At 43.4% G+C, this 22,901-nt stretch overlaps 1 protein-coding gene across 1 annotated transcript in view; it reads left to right on the top strand.

Moving 5' to 3' along the window:
- sec24d (SEC24 homolog D, COPII coat complex component) overlaps nt 1-22,901 on the top strand; it is a 244,257-nt gene that overhangs the window by 56,634 nt on the left and 164,722 nt on the right. The window contains exon 8 of the mRNA XM_078543241.1: nt 371-498. Coding sequence (XP_078399367.1) covers nt 371-498 — 128 coding nt within the window. The remainder of the gene's footprint in view (nt 1-370; nt 499-22,901) is intronic.

Raw genomic sequence — 22,901 nt, 5'->3', positions numbered from 1 at the left:
TTCAACTTAATCACAACTATTTGTCACTTTGATCTGCTGAAGCAGATAGAAATGATAAGGCTACTAATTACCCCCTTCTGTGAACCTTTGGAAAAAAGTAACGTTTACACTTTGCATTGAGTTTGAATTATGTCGGAAGTGCAGCTGATCTACCGATAATAGAGTTCTGACCAACTGAATTGAATTTATTCAATTCTGTCCAACATGTGATCCCATATTTTTCTATAAAATTATTTGCAATTTGGAAGCCTTTAGAAATTTAAAAAATGATTTATGAACAATCTACAACTGTCAATTTTGCTGATGAATGTTTTTTTAAGCTTCTGCCTAGGAATGTAATCAATGCTTGGTCTTCTTTTATCTTTAAAAGGAAATGCAAGCCCTCGTTTTATACGCTGTACAACTTACTGCTTCCCAAGCACAGCAGACATGGCCAAACAGTCCCAGATCCCTCTAGCAGCTGTCATCAAGCCGTTTGCAATTTTACCACCAAATGAGGTAAGATAATTTCTGGGTGAATGTCATGGTAGGACACAGTATCAAGGGGACAAGTTTTGGTGCAATGGTACTGATAAAGATTTCTCCAGTCAATTCTTCTAAGTATTTAAATCAAAATTCAGCATTGTTAGCCCTGGCATGTAAAACATTAGTTTTGCAACTATGAAAATTAGTAGCTTAGCCAGATAAATGTAGCCAACAAGATCATGAAACTTTAATTAGCTGATTGTTACAATCCCTGTGGGGGAACTGTAAACCAAAAGAATCAAAGTTACTAAACAACTTCCAAAATGAAGAAATTATCAACAGGGTTTCACTTTTTGTAGTTTTGACTTTAACATGAATCAGAACCAACGTAAATTAAACATGAATTAACAGGCAAATGATACTTCAAATAAAAAGGTAACTTTCACTTTAAATTGTCGGTACAACAAAGGTATGTCTTAAACAACCACAAGCATTTGCATCACTTCCTGCAGACATGTGGCACCACGTGCAATTCCAAAGTTCTCCAACTCAGACTCTGGTATGTAGGATCTCTCACTTACCCACTCTATCGATTTGGCGCTCAAGTTATGTTCAGCAGCCACCATATTCCATCCGAGGTCCCCGGAGACATCATCTGAATGTTACACTCCTGCAGAGTCTCCTTAGCTAGGTTCACGACAGTCTTTATTGCATAGACTCTACTATTCACCCTTTAATAAACCCTGTTAAACAGCCTGCTTGGCTCTGGCAAAACTGAAGCAGAAAAATTGTTCAATTTATAATCCCTGCTCTAACCCTGCCTTCAGCTTCCTGTCCCATGTAATTGTATTACACACACAGCTCCTTGCAAATGTGCCTTCTCTGTTCTCCCCACTGCTGCAGCTTTCCTTTGTTTGCATTTCTCCTTTCTATCTGACCATACAACTTTCATATGTTAACTTCCTTCCTGCTGATTCTAGGTCAAGGGTCGCCAGGTCACATGGACCAGTATTTCTTATTATTGAAGAAAAGTACAATTGATGCAAACTCCTAAAAGTTATTTTCAAACACTCTCAAAATCAATTACAGATTCCACAGACACTTACAGAAATTTCAAATTTGCTTTACTCTACTGCTTCTGGGTCAAAGATCAAAACAATGATGTAACTTCATGGTTTGAACCAAATTTTGGAGGGCTCATTATCAACTTGTTTGCTTATAAAATTATTTCTCTTTCACATTAAAAAGCAAATTTCAACATTATAAAAATGGAAAGCAGGAGAAAAATATATTAGTCTGTACCAAACCTGCAGTTCAAAACACAACTGTTGAAGGGTCATTCAGACTCGAAACGTTGACTGTGTTCCTCTCCGCAGATGCTACCAGACCTGCTGAGTTTTAATAGGTATTTTTGTTTTTGTTTTGGATTTCCAGCATCCGCAGTTTTTTGCTTTTATCCCCTAAACTTTGTACCCTTCAGACACTCTTCCCCAGAGTTATGGATCCAGCACTGCCAACAACACACCGCATTACACCCCCCCCCCCCCACCCCACCCTACCCACCAAGCTTCTGCCACCCCTACCCTGCCCCCAAAGGTCCAGGATTAGACTTAGCTGTTCCTGCAGCCTGCTTCAGAGTCCTTCCCATCCGACTGCAAGGCAAGCCCGTCAATCAGGCTGATATCTGGGCAGAAAATCTGTGGAGGAGAAAAGACACGGGGTGAATTTTACGAGTCGGCGAGCGGGGGCGGGGCCTGATCGCCAACGCGTAAAATGACACGCGGTGACGTCGGGAGTCCCCCCCCGATGTCACTGCACCCGATTTAAATTTTCAGGAAGGCGGGAGCACAGCAAAATCAGCTGATTGAGGCCATTGACAGGATCAATTAAGCAATTAAAGGACCTGCCCGTCCAACCTTAAGGTTGGTGGGCAGGCCAGGAGCCCCGGCAGGAACTAGAAAAATCATGAAACCTCATCCACCGGCGGGATGAGGTTTCATGTAGGCTTTAAAAATTTTTAATAAAGATTGTGTAAAAATTATGGACATGTCCCAACTCATGTGACATTGTCACATGAGGGGACATGTAGGGGAAATTTTATTTTTCTTTTATCTTTTTTACATGTAGAGCCGATCTCCCTGAGGCTTTTACTTAGCCTCAGGGAGATGAGTGCTCTCTTTCGTGGGCATGCATGAAAGAGTGCACTCTCGATTTTGGGATTACCCCCCCGCCCGCACAGAGAGTGCATAGTGCTTCCTTGCGGACGTCACGCTGGGCGGGCCTTAATTGGCCTGCCCAAGTAAAATGGTGCCGTGCCTCCGATCGGAAGCGCGCTTGTACGCGCCCGCCCATCAACTTTCCCCCTAACGGGGAAAATTCAGTCCGCACAGTGTGGAATTAAAACACTCCACGGCATGTGGGGAAACCCAGGCTTCAGGACTTCCCATCCACATATCTTAAGGTTTTTTTTAAAGTTTGTTTGTGATATTTCAGCTTTTACCCTAATCCCATATGTATGTCCCAATAATTTATTTCACTTATACTTCCTGGTTTTTTGTCTGTGAGAATTTTTCAATGTGATTGGCTGCTTACCTTGCTTGGTGACATTACTATTGCTGGATGCCTGGAGATCCTTTTGACTTGATGCCAGTTTCAAACTAATGTCAGGAAAAGGGGAAATCCAGGCCACAGAGATTGCTAGATCTCTGGAAGCTGCTTTCTTCAAGGTCAGCAACACGCGCTGCTGCTTTTCCACTAGCCTAAAAAATGGGCCATTGTAACTTTCATACTGCAGAGTATATAAGCACTACAGCCTAGTAACCTGGTCTTTTTTGCTTGATAAACTGTCATATTGGAACTTCCTGCTGGAATGTGCATTATAACGTTTTAGTGTTTAGAATTTATTATGTTAGAAACTATTTTTAAATGGACAAACCTGCATCAAATGATAGTGTACTTCAGCTATGTGGTAGTAACTATGACCGGAATGTTGGCGAGGTGACAGGGGTCTTGCCTGCCAGCTGGAGAGCCAGCGAGAGATCCACATTGTCTCCTCTGGAGAAGGCCCGCTGAACCACGAGCCAGTCAAGCAGTTGAGAGGCCACCGGTAGGCCTTTCCTTGGGATCAGGACCCTGGGAACAGAGGTCCTGCCTACTGAGAGCTGCCAGCTACTCAGAGGCTCGCAGCTCTTTTATTCAGCGGTGTAACCGGGGAGGCACTGGCTGCTGCCAGAACAGCAGCCACTGGAGGCCTAGGAGCACGGAGCGACCCAGGCTACAGGTAAGCAGTGATGGGAGGGATTTTGCCAGGCAGGGGACATGAGTTAGGGTGTGCACAGAGGGTAGGTAACAAAGGCATGGGTTGGCTCTCAGTGGACTCCACCTTCTCGTTGCTGGGTCCCTCGATCAGGCACTGAGCGCCCTTGGAGGAGGGGCAAGGGACAACCAACTCCGACTGCCTCCCCCCACCCTCTCGCCAACAGGAGAGAACAGGTAGCTCATGCTCCTCACATAGCAACAGGCCTACCCAGAGCTGGGTTAATACCAGCTGTGGTGGGTTGAGGCCCTTAAGCGGTCATTAATTCTCTTGTTAAGGGCCTCAATTGAGGTTGGGGCAAGATGGCCGATCCCAGGCCCTCATGCCCCGGACTTAATAGGGATGTAGGTGGAAATGTGGCGGGGTGCTCACCCACCACCCTCCTGCCTGATTAAATGCCCTCCCTGCCTCCCAACACATCACTAATGAGGGTGGAAGTTTCTGCCCAATGCTTCTGTACTTACAGCAGTCGGAAATGTTCACCCTGGTATTTAAGGGAGGCAGGGAGGGGGTGGGGGGCTGGGGGAGGGTGGGGGTGGGAGGCAGCTTAGCACTCCTGAAACCCAGAAGAATGGGTTCCCTCCGGGCCTACCGAATTTAATGGCAGGACCTGATTACATTTTTTGGAATCTGTTTCCCAGCTGCACATAGCTAGATTGAGAGACTGGCTGGCTGTCGGGTGGGTAGGCCTTCAGTGCCAGCTGGAGAGGGACAGATAGTAGCTCGGGGACACATCTGTGGAAAGGAGGGAGAGATGACGTGTTGGGAAGGAACTTCACTGGGCGGGAACACAGAGAGATTAAGGACCAGAGGAACATTGATTGGGAGATCCAAGGATGAGGGGAGGTCAGGACATTGATGGGAGAGTCTGGAGAGATTGGGAAGGAGGGGAGAAGATTGCAGTAGACACGTGGAATGGGGAACATTAGGGGAGGGTGGGATGGGATTTAGGGTCAGAAGAACTTTGCGAGGGCATCAGATTGCGGTGCAGTGGGGGTTCCGAGTGCTGCGGAAATTGACAATGTAGCTTGGAGAATCCGGGGGAGCACGACCCAATCTTTCCATTTTTGAGGGATCACTGTTACCCTCATTGATGCAATGAAAGTTACAGAAACTGTAAAAGGCTGAGGAGGAAATGGCAGCTCCTTCAGGATTGCTATTAGTTTCTCCTTTGCTGCCCTTCCCCCAATTCATGGAAATAATAGCCCTTGTAGATCACTAAGACTTGAAAATAACCAGCTCTGTGAAGTATGAAGTGAGGGATGACCTCCTTAAAGTTCATTCCCCACCTCAATTATTCATGTTGGAATCACCATTAACTATGACTGCAAAAGCAAGCACAAATATATTTCCAAACAGGCTTCTTATCAAAACTCAGACTTCTTTAAAAAAAAATTGTGAAACTGTGATTTACTTCTAGGAAATTACATCGCTAATCAGATCAAAGAAATCATTCATTAAATTTATTAGACATGTTTACTATTTCCAATTCATTGTTTGAAATAAATTAACATTAAAAACTTCAGGATAGTGAGAGTTCATTGAAGGGGTAAAATTTACCAACAAACATGCAGTGGATGTCTGTGGTGTAGTTGCTTTAACAATATTTATTTCAGTTACAGTGCTTTTCCCAATGAAACATTAAGCTTTGATTTTAAATATTTTTGTACGGAGAAAATTTGGAGATTTTTTTCCAGTTTTGTTAGAACTTTTTTCCTCAGAAATTTATTTAACACATTGTGAATTTATATGATTGATACTTGGCAATGCTTAGGTTCAGAGTCAAAATGTGTTTGCAACAAATATCCTAAACTCTGGAATCATAAACTATATAGTGTGTAGTACAGATAATGGTTAATTAACTTGCATCTTTATCAACATTCTTTAAGCTAAACATAAAAACATGACGAGAAAAATACAATCTCTTAATATACATTAGTGCAACAAAGCAACTGAATTTCTCAACTAAATAATTTGAGGGAATGATTTTAATGTTAGTGACAAAAAATATACCGTAATGTGCCGGAATAATGCAGAATACCTGCCTGAATAGACCTGTCAGACGCTTATCTTGTTCTTTTTCGATTAAACTTTTCTTTCCTCTTCTTGTGCTTTAAATTAGTAACAAAGTAAATTTAATTTCACAGCAATTGATTGAGGATGGCCTGCTCAGATTTGTAAAAGGCATATATAAGTGATTCATACATTTTAACAGAGTTCTTAGAGGAAATAATAGTTTATTGATAAAGACAAAGCACCAGATATTGTGCACATGCTTTTTCAAAAGGTGTTTAATCAGGTGCCTCATAGTAGGCTTGTTTATAAAATTAAGGCATATGGTATTAAAAAGGGTGTGGTAGATTGGATAGGAAATTTGTTAAAGGACAGCAAACAGTGTAGTGTTTAATAGGTACTTTTCAGACTGGAGAAATATAAACATTGGTGCCTCCCAGGGGTCAGTGTGGGAACAGCCATTAAACAGAGTTGGATGCTAGACTGCGTAGTCTCTTGTACACATGGCTTCTTCTTCCTCTCTTTAGGAGTGGCAAAGGCTTACCAATGGGTTGAGATGCTTTTTAAGTCTTTCAAAAGGCTTTCAGAAATTTTGTTGCTCTATTGTAACACTTCCTTCTAATTGTCACATTGCTTTAAATTTTATTTGCATGTAAATTTCCAGTCTCACTGCTAGTATGTTCCCTCCGTGCACCTGAATCTGTGAATAATTATGCAAATAGCGACTGAAGAAATTTGAATGTTATTAGCGTTAACCATTCTAGTGGAATTAACAGCAGTTCTTAATGATAGGTTAAGATACACCTGTAGTCATAATCGGGTGTGTGTCCATTAAATGAAATATATGCAAGATTGGAAGCAGACAGTAAAAACGGTTAGAAAAAAGATGTTGAAACTTTGCATGTATCTAATGGATAAATCACTGATTGGTTCTATGATCTTACCTTTTGTATGGCAAGAAGGAACTTCCTTTAACCTGAAGATGGTTTAATGTGCCTGATGTGAGAGTTACATAGTAAATGATGCAGGGATTCTGATCAGAAATATGGGCCAGAATTTGACAGCCACCCATGCTGGCAGGATCTTCCGGTCCCACCGATGTGAATGGAGATTTCAGTGGCTCGCTGGCCCCGCCCTGGTGGAGGCTGGAAGATTCCAGCCATGGATTTGTAGCAAATTCCAGACTTCCTAAGTTTCTTTAATATCAAAGCATTTTCCTGTTTCCTCAAGGCACAAAGATTCATTCAGATTTTTTGATGAGGAAATGAAGGTAAAATTACAACTCTGGCTCTGACATGAGTTCCAATCCTTTTCTTATCAGATAACTCAGTAATATGATACTGTGTAAAGTTGTGCCTTTGATATTTCTTTTTGTAGTTTGCACCACAATTTTCATCTCAGTTTCATGGAATACAAATAAAGTCACAGTTGTAATTAGTAAAACATTATAGCTATGGTAAATTAATTTTAAATGCATACATAAGTGCATAACTTCCTGAAACATGAAAGGTATGTATTAGGCTAATGGCCTAGACATTCAACCATAGAGTACCCATTCTTCACGTGCTAAATGACCTTCTAAGTCTCCAAGATGGCAAGCAGTCACATCTAGACAGGCACAGATTCAACTAGGCCTGATGTCATGGTACTATTTATATGAACCTGTTTTTCCTTAAATATTCAATTTTTTTGTGTGTTATTTTGATCAATCTGTCATAATTCCTCTTGGAGCCTTTTTTTTTAGAATTTAATTGAAAAAAGTCAGAGGGTGATTTATTTAATGATCAACAAACCAGTTTTTGGAGCCATTCTGACAATGTTCAAAATTAAAATGCAGGTTCAAATAATTTATTATGTTCTGGTTGCCATTATACCACTACTATTTGTTGAGATGGACTTTGCTATAAAGAGAAGTAGATTTTCTGTATTGTTTTAACATTCTAAATATGGGCTAGCAGATAAAAAATAAATATTACCCAACAAGGTTTACAGGGCTGAAATACCCATTAACTCTTATGATATTAAATATTTTTTAGAGCTGTTACTTGAACAAGTTCATGTTCTTATATTTAATTAACCGTGTTTAAAAACAATTGTGTGATAAGTGTTACTATCTGATCCAGTTGACAGCAGGGTGTCTTTCTTAGTTATTTTTGGGAAGCAGTGTGTCACAGTTAAACTGAATTTCTATGGAGATGTAAACAGTGGGATTTATTTATAACTCCATAGCCTTTGTAGGTCTTTGTGGAGCTTTGTTATCCATTTGAAATGTTTCAACTGTCAACAAATTTCAAGTTATGCGTTGCATAAATCTTGCACACAATGTGTATTTTTACCTGTCATGAATGTCTTATGTATTCCTTATATGAAAGTGATTATGTTTAAATAAAGCACTTGTACTTTCCAGATGCAAAATATTTACTGAAAAGTATTTCCTTACCTTGGAAACCAAAGTAGCTAATTATAAAACTTGTAATTCCTTTCCTTATTTTCTTCTCATCTCTCCCAATGTCATTGATTTTTCTGGGGTATGGTTCTATGAGCAGTGACAGTTCTCTGGTAACTCTCCCATTCAACGAGCCTTGGATATTTTTCTTGGGCTAAACTAGGTGGTGAGTTGGCAGGCTATTGGGATATGGCAGAGTGATCCTGTTCTCATCAGACATCCATTTATGTACACTTCTCAGCAAGGGTCACCAGACAGCGGACAGTGAGAGGACTTCGGCTGAATTTCTCCTCCCAAATGTAGTGCTCCGAGGTGAATTGTTGACCTCAATTGCTGCCTGGCTGAAATTCTGCTCTTGTTGAGATCAACACACACTTCATGGAATCTTCTGGTTCATAGACTTTAATACTACATTTGGTCAAATTATTTGATTTAATATATAGAACCCTGTTTATAGTGCATGCTTGCTTGCCAGGTGTAGTTGTGCGAGCAAACACTATATTAAATCCCGTGCATAACTGACCATGGAAAGTCGCAAAAGGAAATACAATCCTTAGTCCATTTTATTCTGAAATATGTTCAAGGAAATTCAGCATTATATCTTGACTGTATTACAATCAGACAGCGGTCAGACTGAAACCAGCAGACGTAACATGCTAATCAGAAGACATATTGGTACAGAATAGTCATGTAAAGAAGCAAAAGGCTATGTTTCAAAACTCTCTGTCATACTGAAAGTTAGCACAGGGAAATACCATGGTTTGATTCGTGAAAGAAAAGTTAAGGGCATATTCACTGCTGAAGGTAATAAGGAAGGTAAATGGAATTTTGGCATTTATTGCTAAAGGAATAGAGTATAAAAATAGGGAAGTGTTGTTGCAACTGTACAAGGCATTGGTGAGACCACACCTGGAGTACTGGGCACAATTTTGGCCCCCTTACTTGAGGAAGGATGTAGTTGCATTGGAGGCGGTTCAGAGGAGGTTCACTAGATTGATTCCAGAGATGCGGAGCTTGTCTTATGAGGAGAGATTGAGCAATTTAGGCCTATACTCGCTAGAATTTAGAAGGATGAGAGGAGATCTATTGAGGTATATAAGATGCTAAAGGGGATAGACAAAGTAGACGTGGAGAGGATGTTTCCCCTTGTGGGGCATTCTAGAACGAGAGGCCATAGTTTTAGGCTAAGGAGTGGTAGATTTAAATCAGAGATGAGGAGGAATTACTTTTCTCAAAGAGCCGTGAATCTGTGGAATTCACTACCTCAGAGTGTAATGGATGCCAGGACGCTGAATAAATTTAAGGAGGAGTTTTTTAGTAAATTTAGTAACGGTTTGAAAGGCTATGGGGAGAGGGCGGAAAATTGGAGTTGAGGCCGAAATGAGATCAGCCATGATTGTATTGAATGGCGAGGCAGGCTTGAGGGACTGAATTGCTTACTCCTGCTCCTAGTTCTTATGTTCAGTATGAATCATTTAACATTCATTAAGTTAGACTCGCTTATAACTCCTGAGCTGCTGTCTGATGAAGTGTATATTACATTTTTCCTCCTTCTGGAATATGGTTTGATCATGTAGCACATGTGAATGTGTTCCAGTAAGCTGGAGTACAGTGAAAAGTATTCATTGTCTAACTGCTGGGTCTTATTACACTTACCCATATATTGGGTGGGTAAAGACGCTCTCTGGCCTGAGGTCAGTTGTATGTGCCAGCATGCCATTGTGATGTAAAGGTGCTTGGCAGTGCAAGAGTTAACTTGTGACTGGAGAAGAGCCCACTGTATGATGTTTAGAGTCACATGGTATTAGGCTCAGAGAGAACATTCTAGAAGCAGCTGATGACAGTTGGTAGCAGTATCATGCATGCCATTAACTGGGATCATACATCACAGAATCACAGAAATCTCACAGAAAGAGAAATCTCTCTAATCCCAGTCCCCGGCCTTATCCCCGTAACCCTGCACATTCTTTCTTTTCAGGTAGCGATCCAATTCCGTTTCAAATACCTCAATCGAACCTGCCTCCACACCCTTTCAGGAAGTTTGTTCCAGACCCCAACCACCCTCTGGGTGAAAAAAATTTTCCTCACATCACTTCTACTTCTTTTGGCCATTATTTTGAATCTGTGCCATCTAGTTCTTGATGTACTCTTGAGAGGGAACAGTTTCTCACTATTGACCCTGTCCATACCCCTCAGGATCTTGAATACTTCTATCAAGTCTCCTCTCAGCCTTCTTTTCTCCAAGGAAAACAGACCCACCTCTCCAATCTATCCTCATAGCTATAGTTGTTTATCCTTGGAATCATTCTCATGAATCTCCTCTGTACTCTCTCCAATTCCTTCACATCCTTCCTCAAGTATGGCACCCAGAACTGGATGCAGTAGTCCAGATGAGGCCTAACTAGTGTCTTATACAAGATTAACATGACCTTCTTACTCTTGTACTCAATGGTCCCAATAATAAAACCTTCGACCATGTGCTTTATTAAGGGGAGACGATGACATGGTGGCATTGTTGCTGGTCTAGTAATCCAGAGACCCAGGGTAATGCTCTGGGGACCCGGGTTCAAATCCCGCCATGGAATTTGACTTGAATTCAATAAAAATCTAGAATTAAAAGTCTAATGATGACCATGAAACTATTGTTGACTGTTGGGAAAAACCCACCTGGTTCACTAATGTCCTTTAGCAAAGGAAATCTGCCATCTTTACCTGGTCTGGCCTACTTCAGACTGCAGACCTACAACAATATGGTTGACTTTTAAATGCCCTCTGTATCAAACCGCTACAAAGGCTCAAAAAAGCAATGAAACTGGACAGACCAACTGGGCTAGGTGCCGGAAACAACAACGGCAAACTCAGCCTTGTCGACACTGCAAAGTCCTTCTCCCTAACATTTGGGGGCTAGTGCCAAAACTGGGAGAGCTGTCTCACGGATTGGTCAAGCAACAGCCTGACGGAGTCATCCTCACAGAATCATATCTTACAGATAATGTCCCAGACACCACCATCGCCATACCTGGGCATGCCCTGTCCCACCGGCAGGACAGACCCAGCAGAGGTGGCAGCACAGTGGTATACAGTAGGGAGGGAGTTGCCCTGGGAGTCCTCAACATCGACTCCGGACCCCATGAAGTCTCATGGCATCAGGCCAAACATGGGCAAGGAAACCTTCTGCTGATTACTACATACCACCCTCCCTCAGCTGATGAATCAGGGATCCCCATGTTGAATACCACTTGGAGGAAGCATTGAGGGTGGCACCAACCTGCCTGCCGCAGATGCATCTGTCCATAACAGTATCGGTAGGAGTGACCACTGCACAGTCCTTGTGGAGACGAAGTCCTGCCTTCACAAGGATCCCCACCATCGTGTTGTGTGGCACCACCACCGTGCTAAATGGGATAGATTTCGAACAGATCTAGCAATTGAGGACTGGCATCCATGAGGCGCTGTGGTCCATCAGCAGCAGCAGAATTGTATTCAAACATAATCTGTAACCTCATGGCCTGGCATATCCCCTACTCTACCATTACCATCAAGCCAGGGGATCAACCCTGGTTCAATGAAGCGTGCAGGAGGGCATGCCAGGAGCAACACCAGACATACCTAAAAATGAGGTATCAACCTGGTGAAGCTATAACACAGGACTACTTCTGTGCCAAGCAGCATAAGCAGCACGTGATAGACTAAGCTAAGCGATCCCACAACTAACGGATCAGATCTAAGCTCTGCAGTCCTGCCACATCCAGTCGTAATTGGAGGAGGAAGTGAGAGTGACTGCCCTTGATATCAAGGCCACATTTGAGTGTGGCATCAAGGAGCCCGAGCAAAACTGGGGTCAATGGGAATCAGGGGGAAAACTGTCCACTGGTTGAAGTCACACCTCGCACAAACTGTTGTGGTTGTCAGAGGTCAATCATCTCAGCTCCAGGACACCATTGCAGGAGTTCCTCAGGGTAGTGTCCTTGGCCCAGCCTCTTCAGCTGTTTCATCAATGACCTTCCCTCCATCATAACGTCAGAAACGGGGATGTTCGCTGATGATTGAACAATGCTTAGCACCATTTGCGACTCCTCAGATATTGATGCAGTCCATGTTCAAATGCAGCAAGACCTGGACAATATCCAAGCTTGGGCTGACAAGTGGCAAGTAACATTCACGCCACACAAATGCCAGGCAATGACCATCTCCAACAAGATAGAACCTAACCATTGCCCAATGACGTTCAATGGCATTACCGTCGCTGCACCCCCCACTCAACATCCTGGGGGTTACCATTTGCCAGAAACTGCACTAGCCAAATAAATATTGTGGCTACAAGAGCAGGTCAGAGGCTAGGAATCTTGCGATGAGTAACTTGACTCTTGCCTCCCGAAAGTCTGTCCACCATCTACAAGGCACAAGTCAGGAGTGTAATGGAAGACTCCCCACTTGCCTGGATCAGTGCAGCTCCCACAACACTCAAGAAGCTTGACACCATCCAGGACAAAGCAGCCCGCTTGATTGGCACTACATCCACAAATGTGCATTCCCTCCATCACCGGTTAGACAGCACCTTCCAAACCCACGACCACTACCATCTAGAAAGACAAAAGCAGCAGATAGATGGGAACACCACCACCTGGAAGTTCCCCTCCATGTCACTCACCGTCCTGGCTTGGAAATACATTGCCATTCCTTCACTGTTGCTGGGTCAAAATCCTGGAACTCCCTTCCTAACAGCACTGTGGGTGTACCTACACCACATGGACTGCAACGGTTCAAGAAGGCAGCTCACCACCATCTTCTCAAAGGCAACTAGGGATGGGCAATAAATGCTGGCCCAGCCAGTAAAGCCCACATCCTATGAATGAATAAGAAAAACTGCTCTCTCAACATGCCCTGCCACCTTCAATGACTTATGTACATATACACTGAGGTCCCTTTATTTTTGTACCTTCTTTAGAGTTTCTCCCTTATTTTATACTGTCAGTCCATATTCTTCCTGCCAAAATGGATCACCTCATGCTTCTCTGCATTGAACTTCATCTGCCATTAGTCTGCCCGATCCGCCAACATGTCCCTGTCCTTTTGAAGTTCAAGACTATCCTCATCACAGTTGACAACATTTCCAACCTTCATATCATCTGCAAATTTTGAAATCATGCCCTGCACACCACAGTCTAGGTCATTAATATATATCATGAAGAGCAAGCGTCCCAACACTGACCCCTGGGGAACTCCACAACAAACCTTCCTCCATTTGAAAAATAACCATTTATCACTACTCTCTGTTTCCTGTCACTCAGCCAATTTCTTATCCAAGTGCCTACTTTCCCTTTTATTCCATGAGCTGGAGTTTCGCTCACAGGCCTGTTGTGTGGCACTATATCAAATGCCTTTTGAAAATCCAAATACACCACAGCAACAGCATTGCCCTTATCAACCTTCTCTGTTACCACCTCAAAAAACTCCAGCAAGTTAAATAAACATGATTTTCCCTTAATGAATCCATGCTGTCTTTCCTTAATTATCCCACACCTGTCTAAGTGACTATTGATTTTGCCCCAAACTATAGTTTCCAGACGTTTCCCTACCACTGAAGTCAAACTGACTGATCTGTAGTTGCTGACATTATCCTTGCACCACCTTTTGAACAAGGGTGTAACATTCGCAATTCTCTAGTCCTCCGGCACCACCCCTGTGTCTAAGGAAGACTGGAAGATTATCACTAGTGCCTCTGAAATTTCCACTCTCACTTCATCAGTATCCTTGGATGCATCTCATCCGGTCCTGGTACCTTCCCAATTTCAAGTAAAATAGTCTTTCTAACGCCTCCTTCTCAATTGTAAATTCCTCTAGTGTACCAGTTACCTCCTCTCTCACCTCGGCCTGGTTAGCATCCTCTCCTTTGTAAGGACAGATGCAAAATACTTGTCTGATACGTTCGCTACTTCACCTGCCTCCACATGCAAGCCTGCTTTTTTTTATTCCTATTCGGCGCTACTCTTTCTTTTACCACCCTTTTATTTACATGTTTATAGAAGACATTGGGATTTCCTTTTATGTTCGCTGCTAGTCTCTTTTCATGCTCCCTCCTTACTTTGCTGATTAGTTTATTCACTCCTCCTCTGGTCCTTCTATATTCAGCCTGATTCTCCATTGTATTTTCTACCTGACACCTGTCATACACGTACTTCTTCCTTTTCATCTTCACCTCTATCGCTCTCGTCATCCAGATTGTTTTAGATTTATTTGTCCTACCTTCCCCCTTCAAGGGACTATACCTGGACATTGCTTGCAATACTGTCTCCTTGAAGGTAGCCCATTGTTCAACCACCGTCTTTTCTGCCAACATTTGATTCCAACTCACTTGACTCTGATGCATTCTCATCCCAACGAAGTTGGCTTTCTCCCAATTAATTATCCCTGCTCTGGATTGCACTTTGCCCTTCTCCATGGCCAACCTAAACCTTGTGATACAATGGTCACTGTCACCTAAATGCTCACCCTCTGTATTTGATCCACTTGGGCCAACTCATTCCCCAGAACCAGGTCCAAAAATGCATGCCCTCTCGTTGGACCAGAAACATAATGCTGCAGAAAATTATCTTGAACACACTCCAGGAACTCTCGCCTTTCTTGTCCCTTTGCACTATTCCTGTCTCAGTTTATATTTGGATAATTGAAGTTGCCCATTATAATTACTCTATAATTCTTGCACCTCTCTGTAATTTCTTTGTAAATTTGTTTCTGTACATCCCTTCCGCTAGTTGGTGGTCTATATACTATACCGATCAATGTTATTGCACCTTTTTTCATTCCTTACCTCTAGCCAGAGAGATTCAGTCTTTGATCCCTCCGGAACATCCTCTCTCTCCAGTATTGTGATATCATCTTTAATCAATACTGCCACTGCCCGCAACCCCCCCCCCCGACTTTTCTTCTTTTCCTGTCTCTCCTGTATACCTTGTACCCGGGAATATTTAACGCCCAGCCCTGCTCTTCTTTGAGCCAGATCTCTGTTGTAGCAATAATATTATAATTCCATTTGACAACCTGTGCCTGTAGATCACCAATTTTATTCTCCACACTCCGTGCATTCGCATGCATGCACATTAATCCTGATTTAGGCTTTTTAACATTCCCACTTGCTCTGACCCCATCGAATGACTTACTATGGACTACTCTAGTTTTATCAAACTTTCCAAGCATTCTATTTACTTTGATACTGCTCTCTGATAAATCCTCCTTATCAGTTAATACTTCTCTGCTTCCCGCTGCCAGTGTTTCTCCTCCCCTCTCGGATTTTCCCTTCAGGTTCCCATACCTCTGCCAATCTAGTTTAAACTCTCCACAACAGCACTAGCAAACGTTCCTGCGAGGACTTTAGTTCCAGTCCTGTTAAGGTGTAAACTGTCCTTGTACAGGTCCCACCTGCCGCAGAACCGGTCCCAATGCCTCAGAAATCTAAAGCCCTATCTCTTACTCCATTTCTCCAGCCACACATGGAACTGCTCAATCTTCCTATTCTTATGCTTACTGGCACCTGGCACTGGGAGTAATCCTGAGATTACTGCTCTTGAGGTCCTGCTTTTCAGTTTCCTTCCTAACTCCCTAAAATCTACTTTCAGGACCTTGTCCCTTTTCCTGCCTATGTCATTAGTCCTAATGTGGACCACAACCTCTGGTTGCTCAGCGTCCCCCAAAAGAATGTTCTGCAGTTGCTCCATAACATCCTTGACCCTGGCACTAGGGAGGCAGCTTACCATCCTGGAGTCATGTCTACGGCCACAGAAACACCTATCTGCTCCTCTAACTATGGAATCCCCTACCACTATAGCACTTCCATTCTTCCTTCTCCCCCCCTGTGCAGCTGAGCCACCAGTGGTGCCACAGACTTGGCTCTTGCTGCAGTCCTCTAAGGAACCATCTCACTCACCAGTATCTAGAATGGAAAAGTGGTTAGAGAGCGAGATAGCCTTGGGAGAATTCTGCACTACCTGCCTATTTCTTTTAGATACTCTGGCAGTCACCCCTTCCCTCTCTGCTCGTGAACTTCTTAGTTGTGGGTGTGACCACCTCTCTAAACGGGCTATCCACGTAATCCTCAGCCTTGCGGATGTACCATAGTGACTCCAGCCACCGTTCGAGTTCAGCAACCCGGAGGACAAGTTTCTGCAGCTGGTGATACTTCCTGCAGATGTAGTCATCAAGGGCACTTTGTGCCTGCATGACTTCCCACATCACACAAGATGCACATTCCACATGGCTGAGCTGCACTGACATACATTAAACTTTATATAAATTGTTAATTTCCCTGTCACTCACCTGTCATCTCCTCCTCTCCCTTTCGCACCTCTTTATGAAGTCTTGCTGCTCTCTCCCTTTCGCACCTCTTTATGAAGTCTTGCTGCTCTCTCCCTCTCGTGCTCTATATGAATTCACGCTGCTCTATCCCACTCACATTCTGTATGAAGTCTATTTGCTCTCTCCCTCTTGTGCCTCTCTGTGAAGTCTTGCTGCTCTCTCCCTCTTGCATTCTTTATGGAGTCTTGTTGTTCTCTCCCTCTTGTGCCTCTCTGTGAAGTCTTGCTGCTCTCTTCCTCTTGCGCTCTTTATGAAGTCTCGCAGCTCTCTCCTTCTCATGCCTTTTTATGAAGTATCGCTGCTCTCTCCCTCTCACGCCTCTTTGAGATCTCTCTCCCTCTTGCGCTCACGCCTCTTTGAGGTCTCGCTGCTCTCTCCCTCTCGCGCTCTTTATGAGGTCTCACTCTCTCCCTCTCGTGCTGTTTATGAAGTATCACTGCTCTCTCCTCACATTCTGTATGAAGTCTCGCTGCTCTCTCACTCTTGCGCTCTTTCTGAAGTCTCACTGTTCTCTCCCTCTCATGTTCTGTATGAAGTCTTGTTGCTCTCTCCCTCTCACGCTCTTTATGAAGTCTTGCTATTCTCTCCCTCTTGCGTGCTATGAAGTCTTGATGCTCGCTCCCTCTCATGCTCTTTATGAAGTCTTGCTGCTCTCTCTCCCTCGTGCTCTTTATGAAGTCTTGCTGCCCTCTCCCTCTTGTGCCCTTTTACATAGTTAAAGATTGACAATAAACGGTTCATGTTTGAACATGCAAGATCTCATCATTGAGACATCAAATGAACCCATAATACAACAAGGTCCATTTACAGAAGTGGACTGGGAGGCTAAACCCTCACCAAGACTCTTTCAACAGAACCTTCCAAGCTGCGAACTCTACCATTTAGAAGAACAAGGGCAACAGGCTCATGGGAACACCACCACCTGCAAGTCCCCTTCAAGTCACACATCATCCTTACTTGGAACTATGGGCAGGATTTTCACTGAGTCAGGATGACGCGGGAGCCATTTAAAAATGAATACTAGGACATGATTCTGGGATCCCCGACTCCATTCCTAGGCTTTCTAATTTTTGGGAGTTTATTTTAAGGGTGTGGGCTGGTTCGGGTCACACCCTGAGCTCCCGACCTGGCTAGCTCCATTGAGGGGATAGGCATGACCTAGTCCTCCACGGTTTTTATGGAATTGGGCCAGGTTTTCCACGAGTAGTGGTTCACGGCATCTCAGAGGTCTGCATGAGGGGACGTTTTCAAAAGGTCCTCCTCATTCCCCCCCACGGTAACGTCTGCTAGGTAATTGTATATTGTTGTATAATGTTGTATATTGTTTGTGACTGGCAAAGGAACGGTTGCAGAGACATAGATGTATCTGAACAATAACTGTTTGTTTAGTAAGAAAATAACTATTTACAGATGTACTAGACTACAGGTATTACTCAGTCTAAGCCATGAGCTTTCTCCTGCTAGACTCCTAGTCTTGTGACTCTCATGCATCATCATATGGGCAGTACTGTTTTTCCAGTCCCACACATTAACCTTTTAAGTCCTGAAAACTCTAATACTATATCCCCCCACCTCCCCCCCAGTCTTTGTCCAAATATATGTTACTTTCATATTTACATACTACCCCTTTTCCCCCACCCAAGTCTCTGACTGCATGGGATTAATCGGTCTGGATGTTTCACAACTCTCCCTGATCGTGTCCTTGTGATACTTGGAAGATCGGTAGTCTCCCTTTGAACTTCTTTGCTTTGACGTGGTTGGTCTTTGGTAAGAGTTGCAGTATCTTTGTCAGTATGGCTCTTAGCATCTGGTTCTCCAAAATGTATAACGGAAGGTTCTTTTTGAGGGATAAGGATAAGATTTCTCCTGTTCCTTCTTACGTACCTTTTGGGGTCTGTATCAAGTAAGACAATTGTTGATTGTCATCCCTTCAGGCGATGACGCCTTCCCTGCCTAGGCCTCTGATCCAAAGCTTGCTTCCTTTGTTCAGCCTTGTCAAGTTTCTGGTACGGTACCCCCTATTGTAAGTGAAAGCTTATTGTTTTCTGTCCGACTTTTCGCAGTCCTGAACCTTATAATAGTCCCGGACTGCTAGCCCTGGAAATAGTTTATTGGGCAGCATGGGAAGCTGAGGATGAAGCTTTCTGCCTCATCAGGAGCTCAGATGGTGTCAATCCACATTGCAGTGGAGCAGACCTGCATGTCAAAAATGCTGTTGGACAATCTTCTTCTTCGAGGGAGTTTTAATAGTGCGGACGGCCCTTTTCATCTCGCTGATGGATTGGGCATACCTCAGGGAACTGGTGAAGTGTACGAATCCCTAGTTCTCAGTGAAATGGGTGAAGTAGTCATGAGCGAATTGCAGGATGTTGTTGGACACCGTGATTGGACAACATTTGCTAAATAATCCTCAGTGCACTAAGAATTATGCTGACAACCAATTTAAGATTGTCAGTCGAATTCACAGTGTGGCACATTTGCGTGTACTGGAAGTTACATATGTTAATACATAGGGCCCTGTTCTTTGTAGACAGAAAGAACATGTACAGAGAAATGTGAGGTTTTATATATTTTGGGAGGAAAAATATATGTGTGTTTAAAGTAAATGGTGAAACTTTAAAGGAGTAGAGGAGCAAGCAGTGGGGAGCTTGGCAGGCGGAGGAACTTAATTTGGCGTGAGGCCAAAAATCATTTTCCTGACCAGCCGACGCACTTTAGCAATTATGTCCTCGGGACTTTAAAGGTGGGTTAAAGGTGGGTTGAGCTTCCTGATGAACAATGTCAAGAAGCCCTTTTGCATGCATTAGCATGTCATGCCTGCTTATTAAAAGGCCAGTTTGCTGGAATTAAATTCCCCCTTCAAATTAAGTTACCTGCCAGCAAGAAATTAGAGTGTTCACATTCACAACTGCACATAACTGGTGCGCACCTGGTGAGGTAGACATAATTAATGGTGAGTTGCTCCTGCATTGTCCTCTTTGGGGAGCATCTATAAATGCCAGCCTACACATGAGACCGGGTGGCAGCAGTGCAAGTTGCATGGAGGATGACCAAGGACGAGAGGAAGGGTTACTGGAGAAGGGTGGAGCAGTGGCCGGTAAAAGACAGAAGGGATAGAGTAGGCTGTTATTGTGCCCTTTAAAAATGACTTCCAGCCCTTTGACCCCATGAGCTAATGGTGGGGATGGCGATTTCCTGCCTGCCTCCATCGTAAGAATTGGTGAGCTCATTGCAAATGCAAATGTAATGACCTGAACAGCACAAGATCGTGCGTGATCAGCCATCCCATACCCCAGCAGAAATCACTCTCACTTCCGCGCCTGCCACTGAACTTAGACTCCAGAATGGAAGATTCTGGCCCAAATCTACACAAATCACCAGTTAAGCTACAGTTAGAATATTATGGCCAGGCTTGTGTCCTTACTTTAGAAAAGAAGCCCAGGTCATGAAGAGAGTGAGCCCACTCCAGCGACTTGAGAGCAAAAGTCTCAGCTAATGCCACAAAATAGTTCTGAGGGAGCCCTGCACTGTCAGAGGTGTCATCTTTCAGAGTAAGTGTTAAACTAACACCCCATCTGCTCTTTAAGGTAGATATAAAAGACCACATGGCATTATTTCTAAGAACAGGGAAATTATCCCTGGTGTCCTGACTAATATTTATCTCTCAACTCACCTTCTAAAAACAGATTATCTGGTTGTTACCACATTGTTGTTTAAGGAGCTTGAAGTGTGCCAATTGACTGCCCCATGTTTTCTACATTACAAGAGTGGCTGTACTTTCAAAGTACTTCATTGCCTAGAAGTGCTTTCGGGAAAGTGCTATACAAATGTAAGTCTTTATTTTTATGAGAACAAAGTAAAGACGAGTTCTAATTGAGGTGTTTAAAATTGTGAACGATCTTGATAAAGCATGAAAGGACCAACCATTTATACTGGTGAATTATTTAGAAACTAGATTGTATAAGTTTAAAATAACTATGTAAAAAAACTGAAAAGAAGAGGTTATGAGAATTGTTTTGAAGTAAAATATTGTTCGGACATGGAATGTCTATCAAAAACTGTGGATAAATATTTGAAAAATTAAAATTAAAAGGCCATGAAAAAAGTGGCTTTGGAGCCTTCCTATACTTTGCTAAATTGTGAACAGTCTAAAGGAAGAGATCTGGCTGGAGCTAAATAACTTTTTTTTTCTTCACTTTAAAAGCTAGTACTGAAACAAACTTTTGGAGAAGTTTGACAGACAGAATTAGCTGAATGACTTTCTTCTGTGCTGCAAAATTCTATAATTGTATGATATATCAATCCTATTTCTTGCATATGTGCACAATCTGCTCTACCATGGACTCTAACCAAGCATCTAATATGCTGAAGAAAGATTATTTTCCTGTTCCAACAAGTGAATCAAATGAAATGTCGAGTTTTAACGTCCTAAATTATTCATCCTTGACCAGCTGCCTTTCCTGACATTATGCTTCCATAGTCCTCATAGGACAAGGATCACCATGTTCATGAGTAGCTTTGATCAGTGTGTTCATACTGCATCTGGTTTCTTTTCAACGTTTTTATCATATGTACTTTTTTCTAGTATGTCTGTGCAACTTTCTTGCATAACTTTCAAAGCAGTGAGATGGGAAATATCCCACTTTCAGAATATCGAGGGTAGAATTTTCGCCCCATCGCAGGGGTTGTGTGGGGGTGGGCATGGACCCGATTGGCGCCCCCGATCGGGTCTGCGCCGCCACTTTACGTGGGCGGGCCAGTTAAGGCCCGCCCAGCGTGACGCACACCTGGAAGCGCTGTGTGCTCCCTGTGTGGGCGGGGTGGGGGGGTAGGTTCCCTGAGTCGGAAGTGCGCTCTTTCACACATGTGCGCGAAAGAGCACAGAAATCTCCTTGAGGCACAGAGGTGCCTCAGGGAGATTAGTTTTCAGTTTTACCAGTTCAATAAAGGTTGAAAATTTTTTTATGACACGTCCCCTCATGTGAAACTTACATGAGCTGGGACATGTGCATTAATTTCAATAAAAATTTTTGAAAAAATTTAAAATCATTCATGAAACCTCATCCCGCCCGTGGATGAGGTTCCATGAAAAATGCGAAGGCCGCCTGGGCTCTTCACCTGCCCGCCAACCTTAAGGCTGAACAGGTAGCTCCGTTAATTATTTTAATTGTTAGTTAAATGGCCTTAATAGGCCTTTGACAGTTCTGCAGGCCCGAACTGAAAATCTAAATGACACATGGTGACGTCGGGATGCACGCCCGACATCACCCTGCATCATTTTATGCCTCGGCAAGCAGGCCCCACCCCCGCATGCTGAGCCGAAGATTCAGCCCATAGAATCATAGGATAGTACAGCACAGAAGCATGCCATTCAGCTGTTGAGTCTGCGAAGAGGAATCCAGTTAGTCCTACTTTCCCAATCTTTCGCCATTGTTTTAAAAAGAACCTCTCTCTGATATCACCACATCTGGAATGTCTAAAGTAAAATTGACTGTAATTTGAATTGTGCATCAGCTTGAAGTAGTTTTGTTTTGCGAGTGGAAAATAAGATAAAACTATAATAATGTGAATGCTGTATATTATACCATCAACTTTACCTTTATTAACATGCCTGGAAGAGAGGAAGCACTAGGGAACTTGTTAGGGGAATGATAGCAACTCTGTGGAGATGTACCATGTAGAACCCCTAAGGTTGGCTGACAGGCCTGTTTAGCTTCAAATCTACATAAATAGCTCTCTTACCTGAACTTAAGCAAGGACCAGGGCCCAGGAGAGGGGTGTGTAGCCGGTACAAAACACCGGAGGGGCTGGGGGTCCCAGTCTCGGTGTTGTAAATGGATTTCACCCAGCCTGAGGAGCCAGAGGCAGAGCTGCAGACCTGAAAGACCTTAAAAAGAAATTGGAACCATGAGCCTGACAGCTCCAATTTTTTTTTAAGTTGGTCTTTCAGGTCAGTTTCACTCAGGTGGAATTTTCCACTACAGAGACTAAGTGCAGCGGCAGGCAAGATTAGTGGCAAGTTTCCCTCTGATCAGCAGGTCGGGTTCTCACACTCGATCTTCTGCTTGAAAACTCATTAATAATGCATAGGCGAGCTGCTTGCTGAATCATGTGGCGAGGCGGGCACTGATTTGTCCACCCGCCGTCACCTCATGGGGTCGAAGTTCCTGGCGCCATATTTAAACGCCACCCAAACACACTCATTCCACTCTGTAGCCCAGCTGTGTGATCGGAAGTCCTGGAAACGGCATAAAGAAACAAGGAGAGTTCGCTAAGGTTTATCCATGGCTTCCTGGAGTCTTTAATTAG

Source organism: Cetorhinus maximus, chromosome 1 (genome assembly GCF_964194155.1).
Source record: "Cetorhinus maximus chromosome 1, sCetMax3.hap1.1, whole genome shotgun sequence".
NCBI lineage: Eukaryota > Metazoa > Chordata > Chondrichthyes > Lamniformes > Cetorhinidae > Cetorhinus > Cetorhinus maximus.
The sequence above is the reverse complement of the archived record's forward strand: the minus strand, read 5'-3'. Positions and strand labels throughout refer to the sequence as shown.